The 26,886-nt window shown below is 36.0% G+C and overlaps 1 protein-coding gene across 3 annotated transcripts in view; it reads left to right on the top strand.

Moving 5' to 3' along the window:
- Nucleotides 1-25,818, top strand: part of NPNT (nephronectin) — a 65,453-nt gene extending 39,635 nt beyond the window's left edge. For all 3 annotated transcript variants that reach the window (XM_025169757.2, XM_007433103.3, XM_007433104.3), the window contains 6 exons: nt 263-385; nt 3,439-3,897; nt 11,493-11,588; nt 12,154-12,252; nt 14,277-14,533; nt 20,715-25,818. In XM_025169757.2, coding sequence (XP_025025525.2) covers nt 263-385; nt 3,439-3,897; nt 11,493-11,588; nt 12,154-12,252; nt 14,277-14,533; nt 20,715-20,810 — 1,130 coding nt within the window. In that variant the 3' untranslated portion in view covers nt 20,811-25,818. The remainder of the gene's footprint in view (nt 1-262; nt 386-3,438; nt 3,898-11,492; nt 11,589-12,153; nt 12,253-14,276; nt 14,534-20,714) is intronic.
- The last annotated feature ends 1,068 nt before the right edge of the window (nt 25,819-26,886 follow it).

The raw sequence follows: 26,886 nt of genomic DNA, 5'->3' as shown, positions 1-26,886 counted from the left end.
AAACTTCTGACCTTTTATTATTTTGTAGCCTGTATATGTGTACAAGACCACTGAGACCTCCCTTAAAAATCAGACTCATTCAAGACTCTTCAAATAATTTGCTTCCCATCTTAATTTTCAGCACTAGCATTTCAGCATTTTAATATAGCAATGGGATTTATTTCAATTATTTTACAAGAAAGAATGTTAATTTGAAAATGCAAATGTAGGATTGTTATCATTAAAATGGTATTTATCTTTTTTTTTTTTTTTCCTGTTACAGACATAGATGAATGCTCTCTTGGCCAATATCAGTGTGGAGGTTTCTCACAATGTTACAATACACAAGGGTCTTACAAATGTAAATGCAAAGAAGGGTACAGAGGTGATGGATTCAACTGCATAAGTATGTAATGACCCTTTTAATCTTGCATTCCAAATCCAAATGAGACATGACATCTTTGTGAAGTTCATTTTAAGATCCATTTGTGGTTATCTCAGTTTCACTAACAGCTTTAAAGGAAAGAAGAATATTCTGACAGTTTTAAGAACCTTACTATTAGGGCTGTGAGATTTGGACTACATAAATCCAGATAACCACTGGATGGCCACAGGGAAACTGGAAACTAGAAATGTTTGTTGCTATCCAGTGGTGGTCTGGACATCTGTACCCTGGTTTTGGTAGCCATATTAAAAGGCTGGTGTAAAAATATGTTACTCAAACTTTTTTTTATTTTTAGCATTACACTCAAGTGAACTCAGTTTACAGTTACATTATTATTTTGATATTCAGTGGTCTACTTAGTGATTTCAACAGAAGCTGCCTGAGTTTTGCCCTTGGATCTAAACTTCAGCTACTATAGCTGAAAGAAGGAACCAGGTAAAATTAAGCAAGCAGGACCCAGAAGCTTACTGTTCATTGTGAACAAATTACAATTCTCAAAATATCTTCCCAATGTGTAAATTGCTCCCATCCCATTTATAATTCCCAAACAAAAATAAACTTAATTTCTTGAAACCATCAAACAGTTTGCATGACATCATTGTAGAGTTATGGTTAATAGATAATTTTATTTTGTTCTTGCATGCTTTTGTATGCTTGAATCTAACATGGGGTTCATAGATTGAAGCCTTTCCATGTTTGTGTCTTCTTTTGCTTTATTTTTTGGGAGCAATTTCAGCATGTAAGCAATGGTTGGCAAGAAATATTGCAGTTTGTTAAATGTGTGAAGAAAAATTTGGTAGGTTGTTTGTAGTGGGTTGATATAGAAAGGCTATGTTGATCAGGTGTTCGCATGCCAGATGAACAGAGCTGAATAGGTATTTTTCAAAGGAAATTTGTGAAGAAACCTTCAGAAAAAAAAAGTATCAATAATCTTGGAGAGCTCAGCTGATTGCCTTGTTGACAGTACTAAGTCTTTCACTGTGGATACCAGAAGTGATTTGAACCCTTTTTATGAATTACTGTCTGAGACATTATCTCAGAGGGAGATATGGGTAAGGAACTGTCTCTGTATATCTTACTATAGTTCCAAGCTCAATAAGCTATTGTTTTATTAGACATGTTGGATGATTGAAATATAATAAATTGTGGTTTGAATGTAGTCTCTCTGAGCAAGAATTTGCTTGTTTACTGATGTATTTTTGTAGGAAAGGGGATTTTTTTGGTCATTTTTTATTTTTGTAGGATGCTTCTATGAAGGCCCCTTGAATATAATTTCAAAGTGAGTATATGTATATGAGCTGTGGTCTTAGTGATTTTCATTTTATTGGGTTAACTAATTATACTGATGCTGCTGCGGGAACACTAGACCATTTGTTACACCGGTAAGGATAAAGTTGCTAAAATGTAATCTGTATTTGCATAACAGAGTAAATAGGTGAATGTAGAGACAGTGTATAAAGCTTTAAAAAGTCTAGGTGTGTTTCTTGATTGTGTCATATGATTCAGATACTTGGCCAAGGACTAATAAAATAACCATGGATAGAATCATCCAGATTTGTTAGCCCTGCTTGCCTGTAGGATAACAGTAATATGTGCCAGCATGCTATTCATTCACTGGTAGCATGAAATCCTGGTTGGCATCCTATGTAGATGAAACTAATATTATCCTCATTTGCTTACAAAACTTAGCTGTACTTACTATGGTAACTTGTGTGCAGACTTTTATTTCACAGTTTTGATGGATACTGTCAAGGATGGCAACGGCTTAGATATTATAAGCTTAGGAGCAGGAACAGTTTGAGTCTCTGACTTAGGGCTACAACCTGTTGACATTGTTTAGTAAGCAGACCTATACAGCACTGCTTTGCTGGACAAGGCCATCAGCCTGCCCTGGAGAAACACAAGTATACAGTATATCACAACAAGGATATGGGTCATTTTTGAAGTTGCAGAGGCCAAAAAGAAAACATTGCAAATATCTTGAAAATTTGTCTCTCATTCCATGTACAGAATCATTCTTCTACTCTAGAATGATTCACTGAGTTCATCACTTACAGCAATTTGGCTTAATTTATACAATGTACTGTATGTGCCAAGAAGAATGTGTTTTCTTCTATTGAACAAATATCTTAACCATTTTATTTAGATAATATTTTAGCTCATGTGTATTTGCTTATGCATTTTACAAGCTTAAAACTGTGTACTCTACGCTATGCTTATGAGCATATACCTGAATAATTTTTGTTACCATTAAAATGCAGTAGCTTTCAAGAAAATTCTACAAACTGGTGCTATTCAGCAGTGTTGGAACTGCAGAGGTCCTGTTTATTTTGAAGACTATATATCCATCTTATGAAAAAAAATGTACTTCTTTGTGTATTTGATAATCCCATATAGATATGGAAATTGTATTTATGAATTAAAGAAAGAAAATGATATTCACAGAGCTATGAGCAAGCATCATAATACGTTTGATATTACTCTGGAAGTCCTGATTTTTTTGTGTTGTCGAAGGCTTTCACGGCCAGCATACGATGGCTGGTGTGGGTCTTCCGGGCTGTGTGGCCATATCCTGGAAGTTTTGTTTCCTAACATTTCGCCAGCACCTGTGACTGGCATCTTCAGAGTGCAGGAGCACAGACAGGAGCAGTTCTCTCTGTGCCCAGGGTGATGTGACCCTTTTGTGGGTATTTATAGAGATCTGGGGGGGGGAAAGGGGGGGATTGGGGGGGTGTTGGGGGGGTTGGGTTACTGAGTGGCTGCTTGTTTTGGTGTCAGAATCTGTGTGTATCTTCCTGGGGATTAGGCAGGGTTTTTTCTTCTATTGAATTGTTAAAGGGGGGCTGCTGGGGCTGATTAGCAAGTTCATTGTGTGAACTGGAAACAAAACTTCCAGAACACAGCCACACAGCCCGGAAGACCCACACCAGCCACCTGATTTTTTTGTTGCTTTTGTTAGAGCTAACACTGCATCATTTCGTAACTTTGCCCATTTCTCTGTTCTTTCCTTCCAGCTATTCCCAAAGTTATGATTGATCCTTCTGGTCCATATAGTGTATTTAAAAGCAATTCAACTTTTCCTAAAGGCAGCAATGGCATGACCAACAAAATACCTGAATCTGGTAGCACAAGGCATCCCATCCAGTTACCATATATACCATCTGTAATTACAGCAAAGCCTTATCTGAAGACCACAGCAAGACCAACTATGAAACCAACACACAAGCCACATACCAGATTGGTAACAAAACCTGCCACAACAAGACCAGCTTTCAGGCCAGTGACAAGACCCCCTCCAGTGACAAGTCCTCCCCAACCACCACCAGTTCCACCTAAGCCGCTAACAACAACAACGCCAAAAGTAATAACTGAAGAGCCTCTGCCGTTTCCTAGTGAAACCACACCACCACAGGGATTTACAGTTGACAATAGGATCCCAATTGAGCCGCAGAAGCCCCGAGGAGATGTATTTAGTAAGTAAGACTAAATTTTCTTATGTGTTAATGTGAAATGTAGTTAATTAGCAACCCTTGAGAATCTTACACAGTGTTCCAAAAAATGGAAGTTGTGATAGGATGTGTTTTTTACCACCAAATGACTAGAAAACTTATGCTATCAGATTAAAGTCATAAATTAAGTATACTATGACTGTCACATGTGACCATCTGAATAAGGAGTGAGGAAGTGAATTTAATCTGGGAAATGGGCTTGAGTTGTGGTGGGGTAGCTGATGGAAAGGGAAGGAGCTATGCAGAAAAGAAACTCTGTCTTTCTAGCAAAAGTCCAGTTCCTTACCTCATTTGTTTCTCTAAGCAGGAGAAGAGGAAAAGCAATTACTTCCTGCCTCATCCTGTGCAGATGATGGTGGAGCCACATTTATACCCAGCCAGCTGGAATTTCTGTAGGCATAGCCTAATCAGTCTGGGAGCAGGAGAGGATGAAGGAAAATGGCCTCAGGCAGGTCTCAGTCAAGACAAATATTGGCTGGATCTCTGTCTTTCAGGTCTGATTCTATCTGTGGATTAGACATTCCTGATCAGTAATGTGCATTAAAAGTCTGGTGTCAGATATGACCAAGTTAGGCTTACAAAGCTCTATAAACTCCAGTAATCAGCAGGGAACAAGGTTAAAAAATAAGCTATAGCACATTGCAGAATTTAGTATTAAATATTGAAAAATGAGAAATATTTTTTTAGAAGTTGCAGAGAAATTACAGCCAAAGCAACATCTGGAGCTTAGGTGAACATCTTGAAGAAAGGTGAATATTATTAATTTATGGTCAGAGACCAAATTAAAAAGAGAGAAAAAAATGCATGCAATAGAAGCAGGATAAAATGAAAACAGATGAAGCTAAATTATAGAGAGGGGTGTGTGATACAGTGGTAAACTGTATAGTGATAAAAGAAATAGATGATATTAGAAAAGTACCATTTTAGTGCCTAAACTGCAACGAGCCATTCCAAACTGGAACAAGTTGATGCCCATTGGCTCTTGATGAAGTCAATGAAAAAAAATTTGCAACTTTCTTACTGATTTCAGAGATGACTGCTAGAGAAACTGTACAATATTGGACTCAGTGCCCCCTCTGCATGAAATGAGGAATGGATACAGCAATGCAGATCATTAGTCCTGGCATAGGGACAGTGTGCAGGATGTGAGATGTTGGTTCAGTGGCTGCATCTAAGCATGCACAGTGGTGGTTTGGATAGGAGATCTTATTAAGCTGCCCCTCCACCAACTTCAAAGGCAGGACTTTGAACCTTGCTAGCTTAAATGCTTTTCTATTGGAAGGGAAAAGTAGAAGAGGAAGAAATGCCCAATTTCTGCAAGTGGGAAAACCTTACAGTTAATTATGCAAAAAAGATGGTAGTGCTATTTACAAAAGCACAATCCAACTGCAAACAAATATGGCAGATTGATGACACCCAATTAGAATAAACAGCTTTAAATATTTAGACATCACCTTCCATTTGTCCTTTACATGGAAACAACAAGCTCATGAAGTTTTATCCTGTGCAGAGGAACACAGATGCCATTATGTAAGTGATAAAGGAAATGATTTTGTCCTGGTGACGGTTAATTGTTCAGAGGTAAGGTGATTTCAATTCTTTAGAGATCTTTAGAAGCAATTCAGTAATTCTCCATGCCCCTTGATTTATCCCTATGTTCTCCTAAGACTTGAAGTAGGATCTTTTCCATTGCTGCCTGCATAAGAATATGTCACAGAAGATTTTGGATGAAAATAAACTTGGGGAGAAGCATTAACCCAACTCTTTTTTAAAGATAAATTTAATTCTTCACAGAAGAAAAGTGTAGCTAATTTTCAGCTCAAGCACTAACAGTGATGGGTCTGTGGGGTTAAACAACATGTTTTTAATCTTGATCCACAAGGTGACAGGTCTAAAATTCTAAATAATGTCTCAGGGCATTTCTATTATAATACCATCAGAATAAGGTAATCAATAGCAGCTAATCATGATAGCTGTATACTTCCAGTATCAAAGGCAATCTCCCTCTGAATATTATTAGCTAAGGGACATGAATTAGAGGGTACTGTTACTTTCATCATGTTGACTTCCCACTGATATTGGGTACTTGGTTATTGTGGGAATGGTATGCTGGACTTGCGGCCTGTGGCCTGGTCTAGGAAAATCTAGATCAACATTGTGTCAATCACAATATATGGACATTTGAAAATTGAATGGAATGCTGTGATACAGGAAGTTTGGCAATGAATTAAATAAAAAAACTGTCTCAAGTGTTGATATTTTGGACCTGATTTTAATTTCAGATCAAGTTTTTGAGAGACATTATGTTGTTTTATGTGAATTCCCATAGCCATCTTGTGCCTAGTTGCTGGGAACCAAATGGAAAATTAAGTTAAAAATAACTCTTGATTTCTACTTTATGGAATGTGCCCATCAAATGGGAGACTTTTAGGCCTCATAGTTCCAAAGGTGCTCTTTCATAAGGAAGTAGCATTTGCAGAGATGTCGTAAAAAATATTACAGTACTTTTATGCCAAGCCAACTTCATGCCACAAATTATATGTGATGGCTTGCATGTTTTGGAATGCATGCCAAGAAATACCCAGTGCTCTGTTTCATCTTTAGCATCACAACTGAGGTTAATTATAGAGCTTGCGAGGGTATTTGGAAAAGTCTTGTTTTGTACCCAGAACAGAAACATTGCTTAGCTAATAGGATGTGAATTTTGTTACCTTGCAGCAGATGGACAAGTGCATTCCTAGATGACTTTGGGATGATTTTGGCTGTATGTCAGCAACTCCTATCAGAATACTTTCTTAAGACATTTGTCTCCCTCCCCAAGGATGCAGTTCATTTGAATTTCCTACCTTTGATATATACTGTAGGTGTGGAGTCCTCATAAATTAGAGGACAGAAAACACAACAGTAAAGCTTGAGGAAGATGAAGGCATTATCTAAGAATATCCAATGTTTTTGAAAAAATACAGGTATTACACCATAATTCTCTGTTGGGATTATTAAGGTTTTTTAAAAAAATTATTTTATAAACATTTTTACCAACATTCAGGATAGTGAATCCAGTAAGTGAGAAAGTGAATAATATGTAAATTGCACGGATATCATTGTTTCTGTTGTGTATTGACCATATTGTCAAGTATCCAATTCAAATGGGCTCTTACTCTGTACTTGTGACAGAAGAATTCTGAACCGTGATTGGTAATATGGCATATTCACAAAATATCTAATGTTCAGGAAAACCTGTTAGAATATTTACAACTTAAATTCCATGAGGAAATAGAAAGTTACTACTTTGGTTCAGTTTTAATCCTAGTCTGTAGGGCTGTAATCTAGACTCTGTATAAACCATTTTCTGGGCTGAAGTCAGCCTTTGACACAACAGAATTAAGTATTTCCCCTGTCCTCCCTCTCTTTAACTACACTTGCACATGTGTATACTAATTTTAGTATATACCTTTTAGTCTAATAGATTTGGATTCAGACAATATGTAAATACTAAAAAACAAGTAAATGTTTTTTCCATTTAACAAAGTGGACAGAAACACATTCTTATACACAAGCATTTTTGCTTTTTTTTAACAACTTTCAGTTCTTCAGGTTATTGTTGATTAGTCACCTTGATGAATCATGAACCAAATAAGTTTTTGCTGCTACATTACCCACTCCTTTCTATCAATATTGGCACATCCTAAAATTTCTCCACCCATTTCTCTATTTTTAATAAACCTCCCACCAAAGTACACAAATTCATTTACTTGCTCTAATCTTTCATCCTGTGTATATCTTACAGTCATTCATTCAATTTTCCAGAATTTAATATATAGCTTCTTATCTTCAATGGTTAAAAATGCTGTTTTAAAATCAAGGATTGAGTTCATAATATGGTTTGGTTTTTTTGTTTACCATGCTCTACAAACCTATCCACTGGTTTGTAAACCATGTTTTTTTGGGGGGATGGGTTCATGTACCATACTGCATTAAAAACAAAAAACAAAAAAATCCAAACTCACAACCCACTCATGATACACATGAGAGCATCTGGAGAGGCTTTTGAGAACGTATCGGGTTGGAACAGGTTCAGAAGAACAATTTAAGTTTCTGATTACTTTTCTGAACCTAAGCAAATGTTTTCCTTCAAAACAAAAGGTACTGAAATTCACTCACTTTATAGTCCAGCTTCCAAAAGTCCTCACAATTGACAGCATTTTATCTTTCCAATTCTATGTGAGCAGATGATCCTGCTTCATAATGGACAAACAGTAGGATTCCTCACTTTCTGCTTAGCTGGGCAGATAAAATGAGGTAACAAGGAAGAGCTTGGAAGAACTGGAAATGCTTTGACTTATTAATTTATTGATTGAATAATTATCAATTGATTGATGTGTCGTCAAGTCAGTGTTAACTCTTAATGACCATATGCATAGACATTCTCCAAGATGATCTGTTTTCATTCTGGACCTTCAGGTTTCCTAAGAATACACCAATCACAGATCATGGATGTTGTAGTTGCATCCATCCACTTTGCTACTGGTCATCCTCTTCTCTTTCCTAATCAGCTTGGTAATGACCAGAGTGCTGATCTAATTTCACTTTCATTTGCACATGTTATTGTGAAAAGGGAATAGCTTTGAAGGTATCTTGGATGTTGACATCTCTACTGTACAGAATTTCAATATGCTTCCATCTTGGTTTGTTCTTTCTGAATCATTTACCCGGTGATCTTCAACATACCAATTCAAATAATATGTTTGCTGTTGTCTCTAAAATGACCATCTACCTCCATCATCTTCCTTTGTTGCTGCTGTCCAATCTAGGTGCCTGCTTGTTTTAGCTAGGCAGTTGGGATGACCTTTACACCTTGGGTGGAGCCCCTATGAGCATATATTTTTGGTATTCACTCCTGGTGTTTTTCACTCATTCCTTCCAGAAACCCAAATACCACAATGATGTGGCATAGCAGGGCTTGAGGGGGAGTTGGTATGCTTACAAATCTATTAAGTTGCTGAGAGATGAAAGGATGCTTAATTAATTGGAGACACTATTTTAATGAACCCAGAGAATGTTAACCAATAAATCACTTGAATTAATAATTCACTCAGCAGACTTTTATATATATAGCTAGGCACTCTTTACATCAGTATTTAGTGCACAAAATAGTGAATCTCCATAGCCAAGGGATAAGCTTTTCTGAAGAGATTTCATTATATACAGTATATCAGCATAGGCTTATTGTCCTTACACTATTTATAACAGAATCCTAGGCATGTCTGCTCAGAAGTAAAAAAATCATTGAGTCCAGACTGTAAATCTGAAAGGATTACAACCTTAATGCCAAGGACTCAGCACTCATGCTTTTTGCTGGCTTCTCTGAGAAATATTAATTACACAGCACAAATAGATTGGCATTTAGAGATATTGATATGTGTAGTCTAAGGCTATAATAATCACATGTTATTCTTTAGTTGATATACATGAAATCAAAGGCCCAGCTGTGTATTCTGCACATGAAATTCCTTTCATATTTTGGATTACGTCAATTTGTCAAGCTTTCATGTGGCAAACAGCCTAAGGCATTATTCTTTCAGAAGAATTTAGAACCTTTTGTAGACCTAGCTCCATGTTAGGAGGAACTTTGAGAAACATTGTGGACATTGAAAGATAATTTTAAATTTATGTGTGTTAATGCTATTATTGTTACAAAGAACTGATTTTTTTAAGAGAATATCATAATGATTTAAACGGGAATAATGTATGATTATATTATATGTATAATATTTGCCACTTCTATAATATTACTAACAAGGAATTTGGCCTTAGCAAGCATCCTTCTGTCATATACAAATCTTGATTTCTAACAAAGTCACAAACTTCATGATGACCATGTATTGGGGTATATACTACACAGGCCTGGACATGTACACACACACTTTGTAACAATGTAAACAATCTGGTGCTTTTCATACATTATGGATTTTAATTTTTAAACCCTTGATTTTCCAGGACATTACTGGAAAAAAAAAGAAAAGGTCACTGTAGAAGCCTCCCATTGTCCTTTTCCATGTAGAAATTCCATTTGTTAACTGGTACTGGAGAAACTAAAGAGAGATACTGAGGAATATTGCAGGGATGGGGTTTGGTCATTCCTGCAAACAGAGTAGAGTAGAAACAGTCACTCCCTACCTTCTCCTGGAATTGGAAAGGAGCATTAAGGAGGAGGGATTTTCCTGGAAGGGAGAAGGCCCACCGGCAAGAGGATTCTTCAGTGGTGGCTCACCAGGTAGTCTTTGCTGGAGCAAAGTTTGCTTTCCAGAGTGGTTTATAGGATGGCCACTTTGTATGGGGCAAAAGTGAACACAAATTGTAATCAAAATTTCATGTTTTCATTTAAAAATTTAAATTTTTCATGAAAAAAAAATTAATTTAAAATTTTTCATTTAAAAAAAAGTGCACACTTCACAAAATAATTTAAAATAAAAATATTAGGCATCACATCACATCATAGTGGGAGATACTGAAGGGCAAAATTCATACCGAGATACCAAATAGAAGCCGATCACATGATAGTCCTTCATATAGATTGTTCTTGGTAAAGCAAGATGCATACACCTGAACAGTTACAATTAAAAACCAATACTACCTTAGTGAAAGAACAGTTGCCAGAAATCATCTGGGCCTTGGCATCATCCAGGGAACATGTTTTTCTTTTCACCAGTGAGAGCAGCAGATGTTCCAGAATATTTCCCCCAAGAAGAAGGCCCTTAAAAACCATATTTTTCTATGAGGCTTTTGAAGCAGACTAATTGTTGCTATTTTACTCAGGTTTTTTTAATGATGTAAATTTCTCTTCTACCATTTTAAATATCAGAGGATGATTTTATTATGTTCTTGTTTTAGTGTCAATTATATTTTACTGCACACTATCTAGCAGGTCCTGCTGACAGCACATATATCTAAGAAATAAATAATGCTGTGTCCCACCCAAAAAAAAAAAAATTAGAAAATCAAAAATATTGCTTATTCCCAAAAGAGAAAAGTGTGATAGGTGTGAGAGTTAATTCTCACGTAGTCTGTTTAAAACAATATAATAGCAAATCTAACTATTGCAAACACAAAGAACAGATGGAAACAAGCTAGCCTGCTCAAAAGCTGCTAGGTAGAAAAATGAAATGCAGGAGAGTCTGAACATTGTCTCTCTCTATAGCAGTGTTTCTCAACCTTAGCAACTTTAACCTGTGTGGAATTCAACTCCCAGAATTCCCCAGCCAGAATTCTGGCTGAGGAATTCTCAGAGTTGAAGTCTACACACCTTGACGTTGCCAAGATTGAAAAACACTGCTCTATAGCCTTGTTCTTGAATTACAGCAGTTGGTTGTGGCCTCTAAGCTTTTTCTATAATTATTACTTATCTGAAATTCTTACATTTCTTATGAGCTCACCCAAATGGTTCATTCTTGAGTGATGCTTGACGATAAGTAGGCAGATAATGTGTGTAATAACCTGTGGTTGACTTCCTTCTCTGTTCTATTCTTTCTTTTTTAATGGCTTGATGGTTTCCCTTCCAGTTCCCCGCCAGCCTGGAGTGAGCAATAATCTCTTAGAATCATTTGAAATTGAACAAGGAATAAGTGCCAATGAGGATGAAGCAAAGGATGATCCAGGTAAGCATTTTATTTGTCACTTTGGCTCTTGTATTTTTTGCAATTGCTTGTTTGGTTAGAAGTTTAGTTTTAGCCTGTTGGCATTCTAGAAAGTATCTGTTAAGCAGAAAGCATGACTGTTTGTTATATACTACATTCCCAACAATAAGTATGTGCCACCGAGCATATGTGTGCTTTAATGTTGACGTGTACAAAGCAGCTGTGCTTGCAGTATAAAAGGAGAACTATACTTACTAGCAAATTTTAACTAAATCAGGTATTCCCCTAGGTTTCTAAAAACAGAAGCGAAGAGAAGAGCACAGTAGAAAAATGGCTTAGAATTCATTAGTCTCCATTAATTGACACACTGACAAAAGCTTCTTTTTGCAAATGTGATTGATATATACTTTAAAATCTTTGTGTGAACATTGACTATACATAACTGCCCACTTAGCTTAGCCTCTACCAAGTGAGTGCCTTCCGCAGGTATTGGAATAAAAGCCCCAGCATGTTTATAAAGGACTAAGACAACCAGTCTCAACTTTGAAGGCCTTCTCTGTTGTGATTTTTCATCCCTTCTTTGCAGGTGTTCTGATTCATAGTTGCAACTTTGATGGTGGTCTGTGTGGATGGATCAAGGAAAGAAATCATGATTTATACTGGGAACCTGTTAAAGACTCCTCAGGTTTGCTTCATTTCCTTCCATTTAATATGGAGCTATTTGATTAGCAGACGATCAGAAATAAGAAAACTCTTGGCATATAGTGTTTGACAATTGATTTATTTGGAGTTGAAGGAGTGTTTTTGTTAGGATTTAAACTTTTGTTCAAGCTTTGCTGTCTATATAAATTTTTAAGGGTCATTCTCTTTGGGCTGTTCCTTGGATGGAAGAATTTGAACAGAAGTGCGTGAACTACACAGTAATACCTCTCAAAGCAATTTCCTTGCATATTTATTCATATTTTTGTTCATATAGTAACATTTACTTCTGTTCTTTGTAACTGATCATGTTTGATGAGGGCAGTACATCTAAAACTAAAAATGTATGGCCCATGATTCATCAGAATGTCTTCAGATTCAGGCCAATCAATTAATTTCTCCTGTAGGCATACATTTTGCTGATGTGACTTAACAAACTGATTGGGCTGGATCACCTCTTTTGCCCTTCTTATATATTGGTATTATAATAGCCAACCCAGTCCTTTGGTATCATGGCTGAGTGATCTATTGCTATGAAAAGTAAAGTTAGCACCAGGATCCACCATTCCAAATTATTGCTTATTGTACGTAATGTAGTTCAAGCCTTGGAAAACTACTTACTCAAAATAATTAGAGGTTCTGAATGTGGATTTATATAATTAGTTGCACTGAGACATCTCAAGCCTGTTGAATAGGGCTTGCAAAAGGATCACATCAGGAATTAGAACTAGATAATATAGCCACACTAGAAGTATGTATACTGTATATGGAAGGCTAGTTAAGATGTTACGCCTGTGTTTTGCTATTGCCACATTTGTATGAAAACTATGCATTCTTTAGAGAACTTTTCTAACTTGAAAGATTAAAAATAAGTTCAAAATATATGTACATTTATTATATTGATAGCATATTTATGTGGCATGGCAGCTTTAACAGACTTTTGAATTCAGCATGAATATATCAGCGAAAGAAATTACGACCTTTTACATGCTCTTTTGACTCATGCCAGTGCTCCAGTTGATGGCTTTTGTAGAGCATATTAATTATCCTGTCATGAAGAAGTACATGGATGACTAACAAATGCCAAATGTTGGGCATCTTTCTGGAATTATGGCTCTGATCCTATGCTTACTGGGAATGGAATGATTTTTTGCATAAATGGACATGTCTGAAGTTTTCAGAAATCTATGGATATAATCCTGTGCACATCCAAAAGAGAAACTGAAAGAGAAACCAAACTCTCACTCCCTTTAAAGCATGAATTTTTTTCAGGCAGTAAATATTTTAAGACCACAATTTCACATGAAAAGCTCTTATCTTCCGTCTTACAATAAATGGTGTATGAACATTCCATAGTAAACAATGGTAGATCATGGAATAAGTCCAGATTATTAACACTTTGGTGTCATTTCTTTAGTTGCAGCCCCTAATTTTGTTTGGGTAATGTGATCCTCAGAGTGTCCTTTCATCAGTGGAAAGCCATGCATGGAAGAGAACTGTGTCAAACATAATTGAAGAGCATTGATGAGAAAAGAAATATCCTTCTTTGCATGAGTTTTTTCATTGGCACAGATTGTTTTTTGAGACCCAACATTCTGTTATTACAGCTTGGAACTTTTTAGAAAAGGTGTGCTTATTGTTTACCAAAGTAGATGACAATACGTTCTGTATAGGACAAGACATCTTCTGCAACATTATAGAAAAATTCAGAAATTCATATATATTCTACTCATGCTTTTTCGGATTCAAGTCAATTTTTCTATTATTTTTAACGGAATTATACATATATTTATGGTGCCTTCAGGGTAGACTATGTGCTGGAAAGGTATAAATATTTAAAATAAATCAATCAAATCAGTGCTGCCTTCACATCACTTGCATTGCTACACTTGGAAGGTCAGTATTAGCCTTATGTTGCAGACACAAATTTAATTATTTATTATCATGCTCCTTTTCAAGGGTGTGTTGAAATAATTTGTTTTCTTCTCCCACCTTTTTTTTTTTAAACAGGTGGACAATATTTATCTATTTCTCAACCCAAAGGGAAGGCAGGCCGAGTCGCACGCTTGGTCCTCCCACTTGGCCATTTAACTCGCTCTGAGGATCTGTGCTTATCCTTTAGGCATAAAGTATCTGGGTTACACTCTGGTTCTTTTCAAGTCTTTCTAAGAAAGGCTGGTATTCCTGGGCCAGCAATCTGGGGAAGGAACAGTGGTCATGGTTGGAGTCAAACGCATATAACACTGAAAGGACCTGGCATCAAGAGTGTGAGTACAATTCTAGGATATAAGGGGGGTGGAGCAGAAAAAAAGAGAGAGAGATATTAGTTATATTTAGTAGCTGAATTTTAATATTTATACAATTAATGTCTTAGTTGCTTAATATCAATTATCAAAATAGTGTCTGCAATACACCTTTCTCTATGAACCATGGTAAAAATTAAATCATCTAACACCTTAATCATGATACCCTCTATAAATAGTTAAATATTGCCCCTCCCGGCCCGGTATTGGATTTAATTCCCTGTTGTATTATGTAATGGATTGAGCTAAAAACATATAAAGCATATCTCATCCATCAGATTCCTCAAAACATTGTTCTTTCCATAATACCTATTTTTATTTCAGGTACTGTATAACCTGATTTGAAAGCACTGCTTAAATTGCAGTTCCTCATTCAGTTGTAAGAAACTGCAATTTAAAATCTATAGAACCTCCTCTTTGTGCATGAGATTGGAGGAAGAAGAAAAAGGGGGAATCTCATTCATGCTTCAGTAACTTATAGTTGTTGGAACTGCCTCATTTGGTTTAAGCAAGGTTGGATGGATTTCAGGTTTGTTCAATCTCCTTGGCTTTTTGCTAGAATATGGCAATCCACCAACTGTTGCCAAAGGCCAAATAGTGACTGAGTTGATATTGTACATGAGACAAAATCATATGCTGTTATGTGGGTTTATGGCTTAGCATGTTCTTCATGAACAGACAGCCATGGTCTATTCAGAAAGACATGATTAAACAAACTAAAGCTTATTGTGATGTGTGACATCAGTCATAGCTGAAGAGAGACACGTATCCTTAAAATTAAGGAGCAGGATACATTGCATAGGCTTAATAACATAAATAAGCTCTCACAGAGTTTTTTCTAAAACTTTCTTTTATTATTTGCTTAGTTCTTGCCATTTTAGAGATCTTGATGCTCCAAAGTCTTGCAAATTTACTACAGGTGACTCAGGGGCCTGATATGATACTGGTCAACCTCTGCAAACCTCTGGCCAAAATGGGGCTTAAGTGCAAAAAGCAAAGAAAAAGAAAGGGGGGAAAAAGATAGAAGAAAAATAGAAAAGAAAGAAAAAAGATATAAAGAAGTGGCTTCCGATCTTCTTTGCAGCAGTTATAAGTACAATTATAAATTTACCTCTTACTCTAAGGTTACAACATAACTCTCTTCTTTCTATAATCTGTCCTGTCTAATCATCAAAACCTAAATCATAAATTCATTTTTTTTCCCTCAGAGTCCATAAGGGGATTCTAGTCAACAATAAACGTAGATATCGTCTTCTCTCTAATCAAAGAAGTCAATTTGGCCATCTCAGTTCCATCATCTTCACCAAGCATTCCTCCATTGTGGGAATTGCAGAATCTTTCCATCTTTGTGCATACAATAATCTCACTGCAGTTATCATATACCAAAACAAGGTTTCATGACTTTTTTCCAGCTGTTTGTCCATCAGTCCCAAAAGAAAGGTCTTGATTGTATATTAATATTCATCTTTAAATTCCTCTGAATGTATATGAATCCAAAATTTTCTAGCTTTTTTACACATCCACCAAGCATGATAAAATATCCCTTCTTGTTGTTTACATTTCCAACATGTATTTGAAGTGCCTTTATACATTCTAGACAATTCCTATGGTGACATATATCAAGCAGTACATTATTTTGTAAAAATTCTCTTTAAGACTTTAACATAGAGTAATATGTTATAAAATAGGGACAGTGGGAGATGCGTACTTTCAAGACTTACAACATTCTGTTAATGGATCCTAACAATAAAGCAGAAGTAGCTCATCTGGTCGTGTTTCCCGTCTGGTTTACCTGGGAGGGCTGACATCAATCTTGCAAGTCTGAAAGTACAAATTCCTTGCCACCCCTATTTACTGCCCAATCAGGGCGGATCCTTTCTAAGTTTCTTCCTCTGCTTGCTACTCAGCTGCGGGCTCTTCCCCCTTTTATCTGATCATTTCCTAAGCAGCATCTCTTCCCCCCATCTTCCAAGGTCATTCTCACATTCCATTACAATAATCGAGCCAAAAATGTAGAAAAGTCATATTATCCCTTTCAATTTCCTGTTGCATAGGCTGAAGTTTTTGTGTAGTCTCATCCGACACCTCCATTTGGAACATGAAGTAAAAATACGAAGTAAATTGGGTGTAATTCCTCTCTCTGCAGGTTGTTCTAGCAATCCACTTCTCCCCTCTGCTATCTTTGCTGCTTTTCTGGTGATTGCCATTGTAATATTGTAATCCAAAAATAAAAGTGTCTCAACTGCAAGAGGAAGAGTAAAAGGAAAACTTCCTTTTTTTTTCTGATTTGACTTCCTGCGCCCTTAATACTTTCATCTCAAATGGCACTCCATAGTTACAGTTAGCATCACCATCTGGAACATATTCCTTTTATCTTTTGTTTTGTAAAATACACCAATTGTATGCACTCTTTAATAGTAAACAGAAAATATTCCCACGAAGGTCCATTTCGTTTTTCTATTTTAATTCCAATTTATTCAAAAGCATTTTCACCAAAAAAATAATCTTTCCAAAAAACTGTCCCCTTTATCCATTTTAAACTTTCTTACATTCGCTCCTTGTTAAGCTTTTTGCCAAAACATTTTTGAAATGTTAAACCGTTTTTCCCCCTGAAAAAATGTCCAGAAAGAATGTTGACTCATCAAATGGAATTCTTTTATCCTGCCACTCAGAAAATTTCTCTTTAGGTGTAAATTATTTACATCCAAAAGTGTCTAAGAAAGTGAGGCTTGTGCAAACCTTGTGTCCATTTAGATTGCATCATGATTGTGAACTTGATTGATATCCCTCAATTCCCAGCCATTCAACTCATGAGTCAACTGCAAAAACCTCAGTTCCTGCAGTCAACTCCCAAGGAGCAGCTGTCTGGAGTGCAAGTGGGTGATCTCATGGTCTCTCTTTATCCAGAAAGACAGCGCTGGCCAGAATTTGCCACCGATCTCCACTGCAGTGCTGCCCCCACTCCTTCAGGGATGTCTAATCTGCCACAGATCCTCACCTGATTCTCCTTACAGTTAAACAGGATTTCAAACCATTTAATACTTTTGACTCTGTTAAGGGATTTTGCTTTTCTTTTAGTCTTAAATGTTAAAAGAAAGTCTGAAGTCATTCATTTCTTCAGGAAATGAACATCTGTCTGAAATAGTGTTTGCAGCAGCTATAACCATATTTAAAAATAGGCATGGTAAACACTCATTAATTGCTCACAGGTGAAGATCTTTCATGATTAGAACTTTCAAAATATATGACAGAATGCATGAGTAACTAAATAATGGAAAGTCTCATAATCTGTCTTTGGAGAGGTTACATCAGGTATTTTTACTAAAGGCAGCTGCTTAGAAAGTGTTGCATTGTTCTTTCTTTTGTCCAGATAATTCGTACAATATCATTTTTAAAAGGGTATTCAACCCAAAGCCTCAGGGCCACAGGCAGTTTCTGAAACCTTTGATAAGGTCTCCAAAGACCCTTCAAAGTTGTGACTGAATTATAAATGTTGCAGGTCATAGAAAGGGAAAATATTAAATGCGTATTACCTAGGTCTTAGATTGGGTTTCTAGACCACTATTCCAAAAGGCAAGTGTGCTCCCAGCTCAGAAAAATATTGTACATCTAGGAATTAAAATGAATGATGCAGAATTCATTTGACTGTGAACGAAGAGGTGAAACAGTCATACCCATGAATTCATTATAACATAAACTTTTGCCTTGTGCCATGCAATAATCCCCAGCAGCAAATGTATTTCTTAAATTTATACCATGTCTTTCTGCTTATAGAAACACTCAAGACAACTTATAGTAATAAATGAAAATATGAAATATGAAAGTAAAATCAATACGATAAAAACCAAAAATGAAAATTAATGAAATTAAAATCAATAGTTTAAAAAGTGGTGAAGAGAAACCTTTTGCCAAGCTTTAGACTGTTGGTTTTAATGGTACTGATTTTCTTAAATATTGGAGGAATGAGGGCAAAACAAATCTACTTAGGGATAGCATAGGAGCTACACAAATGAAAGGCATATCTGGTATACTAAATACCCAAGCTATTAGCATTGGGGGCATTAAGGTACATTGTCAGCTATGCTAGAAGGAAGCTCTGCTTAGGAGTGATAATGTCAACCTGGAGTATCTCTATATTCCAAGAATCATTGATAGACCAAGTGACAAATCACCCCAAAACATTCAGGAAACTATCCAGATCCATCAGGTATCTGAGTTGAACCATTTTGACTGGTCCTTGGCTTCTGCAACTGGCAGTCTAAAATGGAGTACAGTAGAGAGTCATATAATAATAGAGATACAGAGCACTTCTCCACTCTCAGGAAACCAGCTCATGCTGAACAGAATACCAAATCCAGCTTGTGCCTTGCTATATGTATTGGGCCAGATACCAGTGAAGACAAGTTTATGGTTGTTTTGGCGGAATAATACCCTGAACTACTAGGCAACTTCACTGTGGACACTGAAGTCATCTAAGACAAGAAGTCTAGGGTAGTTTAGTGTCAAATCCAAGATCACCTGTCCAGCTCAGTTTTGTGCAGGAGGGTGGATGGTTCAGTAACAGTAACCCTGCATTATCCTGGCCATCCAGTGCAGCAGCAGACACTCCAGATTGGCAAACTGTTGGATGGAACCCACACTACAACACACATTCTCTGGCCCTAACCTGCCATATCACAAAGTAACCTATCACTGTATTGCATGCCAGAGTCAATGCATTCATTCAGTATTAAATCTTGTATAAAAGATGTTGCACCAGCAACTGACCTGGTGTTAAAAGGCAAGATTATTAAGTTGGAAAGCTCACCTTTGCTCTCATCTTGACTTCCTTGATTAGACTGCAACCTGAAAGGAAGGGAGACCATACTACAATGATCAGACTGCCCACTGTTTCTTCCCTACCAGCTAATGTTGATTTCCTGGCATGCTCCACTTCCCAATCTACCCATCTCTTAGATGCATCTCATAATACTAGACAACAATTAATAAAACCAAGGAATTGAGACAATTCCTCTCCTGTTAAGACCCCAACTTTCTCCCAGTGCTCATAGTTAAGGGCAAATAATTTGGTCTACCTGAGGCATGACCCCAGCTCTCTTTGGAGTCCCCTGTTCTATGGTGATCTGAACTCCCCAAGACAGTATTCCTCTTATGCCAAGAGATAAGCCCATTAATTCAGTAACTATCTCCTATAATGACCCTGGTCCTTGTCCACTTTTGACATGCCACACAAAAGTTCTATGAGCTGAGATTAGTTCAGTTTTCACTGGAGAAAGACAAATGAAATGTCTGTTATACAGATATACCATTGTAAATCACAATATACTTGTATAAGCAGGAAGAGACCATGTTACATTACCAAGGGGGGCTTTCTTTCACTGAGGAAGGACTCCTGAATTTAAAGAACATCTTTCTGAGCCCTGCCAAGCTCAGCGATCCTTGGCTACTGTATGTTGTTCTCATGTTTCCTTATTTGGCAATAGCCAGTACTGAAAGTAAACATCCATTTTCAAAGCTTGTAAATTGTTGTGATTGCCCCATTTCATATTCACAGCAACAATTTCAGCTCCTTCATTCCAAACATCTATGTATATATAACTCTGATTAACTTAAAGCTAAACCTGAATGAATGTTCAACAGAAAGTAAATGCAAATACATTTCACTCCTTTTAAAGTACTCCTATTTCTCTGGATATACTGGATCATATAATGTTGATAAAGATTCTTAGTCATCCAGGTGGAATTATCTGGAGGTTGAGTCATGGCAACTGGACTTCTTTTCTTTAGGTTTGATACATTTCGCTGCTTGTCAAGCAAACTGCTTGGACAAGCAGCGAAACGTATCAGACCAAAAGAAAAGAAGTCCAGTTGCCATGACTCAACCTCCAGATGGATCATATAATAAACCAAAGGAACTACAGTCTATAAACTCAAATTGTCAAGTTCACACATTAAACTTATCCAAAATGCACAGTATTGCTAAGCGTAATGTGTGGATGTAATTGTGTTTCATAAATCATGGTTTAAAGTTTAGTGTTACATATGACTAAAGCCATTGTGGCTTATTAAGCAGACAATAGCTTTACATGATACATGAACCCAATCTATCTCATTTGTCTTTATTTTTTAATTTTTCCTTTCTCAGGTTATTTTTAAAGGAGAAAAAGGAAAAGGAAGAACCGGGGAAATTGGGTTGGATGATGTAAGTTTGAGAAAAGGCCCATGTTTTCAGGACCATTAGTGGTGCAGATTGGTGAAGAGAACAGACTTTTGTTGTCCATGCGTGTTAGCTGAGACACATGGATGATTGATAACTTCTCCTTTGTCTTTGTGAAATCACAGTGGATCTCCAGCTAAATAGTTCAGATTTTCTGTAATAGCAAAGAAAGTCCAAGCAGATGTCGAAGATTTCCATTAACATTGGTTAACACTGTCTGTGTTATAAGAGGTTCTGAATGGAGGGTATATGCATGTCCTTTATGAAGAAAAGACTGCCTAAACATCATCAAAACAGATTCAACAACTGTATTCTTGTCTTCTGTGTGTTTTCCATTGGCTGGTTATGGTTGAAACTCATTTTGTGTCACAAACTGAAGATACAGCTGTTTATTGTACTACATCCATTTTAAAGAAGAGTGTTTTGTGTGTCTCTGTGTGCATAATAACATTTATCCCTTTATCTTATTACAAAAGGCAGGTAAAGAGTCACACTGCAACCCTTAATATTGATAGTGCTGTGTTCTGTATCATATGTATTATTATTGTTATTATTATTATTGTATTTATATATGTTGTATATTTGCAGACTCTAGTTGTAAGATGAAATGGCAGTTGTGCGCATTACAGTTAAACCAGCAAAACAGAAGTGGAAGTCCGATAGCAAGTTCTTTTTAAAACATATCAAACGCAGCGATCATCCTTGCCTTTCTAAACTCAAATAGTAGAATATTGTACATGGTTGCAAAATGGTGTCAGGTCTAAGAGCGCATAATGTAATAGTACCAGATTCAAGAGAATTAGTTAGATTCAGTTAAAAGTCCTTTCTGGAAAGAAAAACATTCATGACTGATATCAGTAGCACAACTTGGCCTTGAAGGATGTTTGGCGGTTAGGAGTTTTTCCTCTCTTATTTCAGAAGCTATTAAGAAACAAAATAGGTATTTGGGTTCATAAGCAAAGAAATGCAGTAGAAAGACTGGCCATGCATTGACCAGATTACTCTACATCAGCGTTTCTCAACCTTGGCCACTTTAAGACATGTGGACTTCAACTCCCAGAATTCCCCAGCCAGCATGGGGAATTCTGGGAGTTGAAGTCCACATGTCTTAAAGTGGCCAAGGTTGAGAAACACTGCTCTATGTTATTGCATAGTTCTATCTACTTTCTCCTCTTTTCAGACTGTGTTGCCTTTATCTCCGGGCAGATGATTTGATCCATAGGAGTAGCACCATAAGCAAGAAAAACTGTTTCTGAACATAGCAGAAGAGTGGCAAGATGACTCCAAAGTCTGTCTTGCTATTTGCCTATGCAGCATTCAGAAACAAAGCAAAACAAAACAAAACAGTGAAGTAACAACAAAAATGCAGTAGAAAATCCAAAGAGAATTTTGAATGGCTTAGAATGTGGGCCTTTTAATTTTTATTTGCAAAAATGGGACATTTTAAAAGTCTCCCCTTGTATTCAGATGACAATCACATTGGTGGCATGTTAATCTCCCGAAGAAGCTATTCTAGATGGTGGGCACTGCCATGGAAAATAGTCTTTTTAGTTTCCTCAATAAGAGGAACTCTTCCGCTGTTCACAGTATGAGTCGATAGAAACAAAAACAGGTGGCCAACATATCACATTTTATAAACCCAAAAGAATTTAGCTTAATTTCAACTTATTCCATATCTGAAGTTACTTCTTACCATCATTTCTTCCTGTATTTCTCACAGTAAACCAGAGGTTAGCAGTCTGGCACCCTTAAAGCGTGTTCAACCTCTCCCCCTCCCCCAATTAATTATGTATATTTATTTTTCAAACATATTAAATGATCAAAATCTCATTAGGTCACAGGGGCATTCTTGGATGAGACTGCAGGATATCTAAGAGTTAAAGTCACTGACATTTTGCAACCATTATTAAAGGTCGTCAACCTTTATTAAAGTTATTAAAGGTTGTCAGAATAAACCATTTATAGATATGATAATTTCAGACAGAAATAATGTTTATTAAGGCATGGTGCTTTGTTTGTAAAGAAGCAACTGTAAAAGTGGACTGATGGCCTTTAATACTTTCCATTACAGCAGCTGGAATAGCTGAGTATTTTTTTTCCCAGTTGCAACTGCAACTTGGCTGTTCAGTCAAGCAAATATTTTTAGCAGAAACATGTTAAGACCTACTCCAGCTGTTCGGAGGATTTCCTTCTTCTAAGCATATAGCTTTCAGCTGAAATAAATTTCTAAAATATGGAATGTAGAATGCCAATGTAGCAGGTTGCATTTCTCTGATCAATAATTATGCTTTTTTTAAATGGGGAAAACTAATATTTTCAATGTATTTTTTCCAGTTGGACAAATAATGTATTTCTATTTTAAGACTTTTAAAAAAGTAAAAGCTGTTATGTTTCAATATTATCAGATTGCGGGGTTCTCAAACATGAAACTGTAAACCCCTAAAATGATAAAGGAACCCCTTTACAAATATAACTAATGATTTCCTTTGGAGTTCGGGTTGGGCATAAAATAAATATACTACTTTAATAATTCAATTTTAATTTATATATCCAATAAGTGACAAAAACTACAACTATAAACTAAAAGAGATTTTAAAAATCCTTTCACATGTACACTTCTACAGATGCTCCAAGGGTATATTGCTACACCCCACACTGCAGAGAAAATGGACACACAAATACGTCTGAGAAAAGCTGAACTAAATTAATGGTAGTCAATGTCAGTGGATCGCCAATATCTGATAATCAACTGTCACTCTGCAGAAATGAGAGTTTTGTCCACTTCAACAGAGTTGAAAACTGTAACCAGAAAATTCATTATGATTAATTCAGAACATATTACTAAAACTTAATCAACATTTTTGACATAATGACCATTATAATGGATTAAATAAAACATTTTGTAGAATAAGTAGATATGGAATGCAAGCTAGAGTATTGGGTAGAGAACAAGCCTACCCAATATCCTCTCAAGTGAATTAGTTTCATCAATGGAAAAAGAAATCTGGATGTAGAATGAGGAAGTGCACCTTCATATGGAATGACCTTCAAGAAATAGAAAAATATGCAGACCTACAGAGAAGGATGAATTTTAAAGCCCCTGTCATTTAGTGAAATGATTTTATAGATTGTGGCCAAATACTTCTATGTTATTCCTGAATTATACTGTCAGTATTAAGTAATACACTATTTAAATTAGGCTGTGGTCACACTATATGAAAACTCTACGTATTTTTATATTTTCTAAAGCTGTGCATACAAATTAAATAAGAATGTATACTTTTTTGGATTAATACTTTACATGTCTTTCCAATGGTCCACTCAGTCTCAGTTCAGCTTGATGGAGGAACTCTGCATGGGCTTCTTCTATTGGAATGAACAAGATGTAAGCTTACATAGGAGTTTCATGTTTGTGTGGTAATATGTAGGCAATTCAACATATGAAGGTGTTGATGTTTTAACCCTGATACACCTCACCAAAACTAATACAAACTAAAAAATAAATAAAGAGTAGAAGATGCACAAAAGAAGAAAAAATGGAAAAAATGGAAAGAGAAAAAGAAAGGTAAGAATATAGTAAAGAGAAAAACATAAAGAACATATATATAAAGAAGTGATTTCTCACCTTCATCACAAGTATAAACAGTTTTAGTAACTCATCACCTCCTCTTAAAATACAACAAATGATCCCTTCTTCCCATATCCTATCTCTTATCTATAAACAAATCCATAGAACATCGTCATTTCAGTCCTGATGTCAGCAAAAGTCCATTAAGGGTTACCAGAAATAACCCATCTATTTTAAGCATGATCAAATAAGCCAACTTTATACCCCTTCCATTTACTTCTAACCATTTTAATATTTAGTCCATTCAAATAATGTCTTAGAAAAGAAGATTTCTTTTCATTTGTTCTTTGTGTCTTCTTACAAGATTCTTCAAAACTTTAACAAGCCTCTTTTGTAAATCCACTATAGGAAAATTATCCAGGCTACTTTCTTGGTTTATTGTTTGTATCTCTCTTTTAATTATTAAAACATCAGCCAGTTTCTTTTGTATGTCCAGTATAACATCTTTTTCCATGTCATTCTTGTAGCCTGTCATTTGTAGACCCACTTTCAACTCAGTCTCAGTCTTGTCAGGTAAAACTTGTTCCTCTTCCATAACATCTTTTAAACACAGTCACTCCAAAGAGGTAGATGTCTCTGTTGACACTATTAATATTAATTTCTGAGTCCATTTTTTAAAAATATCCTTCAATATATTCAACATTAGAATATTTTGCTTCATTCTGTAACTAAGTCGAGTTTATGTGTTCTTCTCCTTTAACTGTAATCTTTAGTTCCCTCTAGTGTCCAATTTTTAAAATCTTATGATTTTTTTAAAAAAAATAAAAAGCATTTTCCCACAGGAAGGATTCTTTATAATTAATTCTGAAATCTTATTTCAAATTTATCTGGACCCTTAGTCTGTTTGTAACTTTCTAAAATCAAAGTTTTAATCACCTTTTAGCAGTTTATTCCAAAAAAATTTTTTTTATAATTCTTAAACTTGTAGTTAAAACTTTCTTTCACTAAGGAATGAAGGAAACTCATCCAGTGCTGTCAAACATGTTGACCCAAAGGTTCCTAATAGCTGAATAGCAGTTAACAAGCAATTTCCGAAAAGTATTAGGAAAGGAAGTGTGCAAATTTAGTGTTCTTTCAAAGGCATCGACAGCAGTTTGAGCAAGATGGCTATTCCCTCATCTCCCAGAGCTCTAAACCTGCTGGAGATTGCTGTCTTGTGTCTGCTCCTGAGGAGCAGCTGTCCTCTCCTTGTCCAAGAAGTTTCAAAGAGCTGGTCTACTTGCTGGCTCTTCATTCCGCTGCAGTTGTCAGCTTTGTAAATGTATCCACTCAATCTCAATTCAGCTTGATGGAGGAACTCTTCATGAGTTTCTTCTATTGAAATGAACAAGATGCAAGCTTACATAGGAGTTTCGTGTTTGTATTATAGTATGTAGACAATTCAAGATGAAGGTGGTGTTTCAACCATGATACACCACACCATCTCTATTATGCTCCTCTTTCAATAGGCAGGCTGTTAACTATTTTCTGGATGGGGACAAATCCCTGATAAAGATATGGGTTGCTGCTTCTAAGAGCAATGAACTGAAAGGGATTTGAATAATGACATCTGAAATATTGAAATGTAGCTGTATCTCACTGATGCATGAATTGCTTCTATATTTGGTTGTCATGCTTCTAGAATAATAGCTAAAAAGGAACTCATACATCTCTGGTGAGTCACATGAGCACCATATGCAAAGATAACTTATGGACTTCATGTCTGGAGAAATGCCTTCCCTTTGAATGATCAAACCAATGTGAAGAGCAGATGCAGAAGTCACCTGCAAATATCTGGTTCAGCATCTATTGAATTGTCAAAAGTTTTTCTGTTGGGAATTATTTTCTGGGAATTTTTCCTGATAGGTTACTAGATCAAACCCATTTCTAAATTATTTGTGTTACTTAGATTTCATAAAAGCAACAATAATGAATTTTCATGCAAACAATTTAATTCTTCCTAAATTCTAGATATATTTGTGGAAGTATACAAATAAATAAGCAGAAATTACCATATATATTTAAGGAATGCAGTGTTGTGTCAAACAATATTCATAATAAATTATACCTGGCTCCCACTATATATGTGGTCTAAGAAGGTGTATGTTAGTTGCAATAGAGTGGATTTTTTATTCATATTCAAATGAAGATGAGGAAATGCTCCAAAAAATTGAGGTATATTTAAAGATGGACATCTGTATCATCACATCTACATTTGATTGGCGTGCAACATTCTTTTTAAGGAATATTAGTATTTTAAAATCCCTAAAATCCATGATTAAATAACGGCATATGGGTGCATCTATATAATAACTGATCTGTCCCTTCTGCCTTCAATCAGTGCTTTCATAACTGTCAAAATAAAGTTCTCCTTACTCACAGCTTACTGTTTTTGGTGCCAACAAGTTCATATTACACTAAATGCAAGTGGAACACATTATCAAAAGTGCTGTAGGATATTTTGCTGATAAGTAATGTTATCAAAATAACATT

Source organism: Python bivittatus, unplaced genomic scaffold (genome assembly GCF_059951505.1).
Source record: "Python bivittatus isolate LINGU-HERP-01145 unplaced genomic scaffold, Pbiv_v1 ctg000070_np1212, whole genome shotgun sequence".
NCBI classification, from domain to species: Eukaryota; Metazoa; Chordata; class Lepidosauria; order Squamata; family Pythonidae; genus Python; species Python bivittatus.
This window is presented reverse-complemented; position numbering and strand designations above follow the sequence as displayed.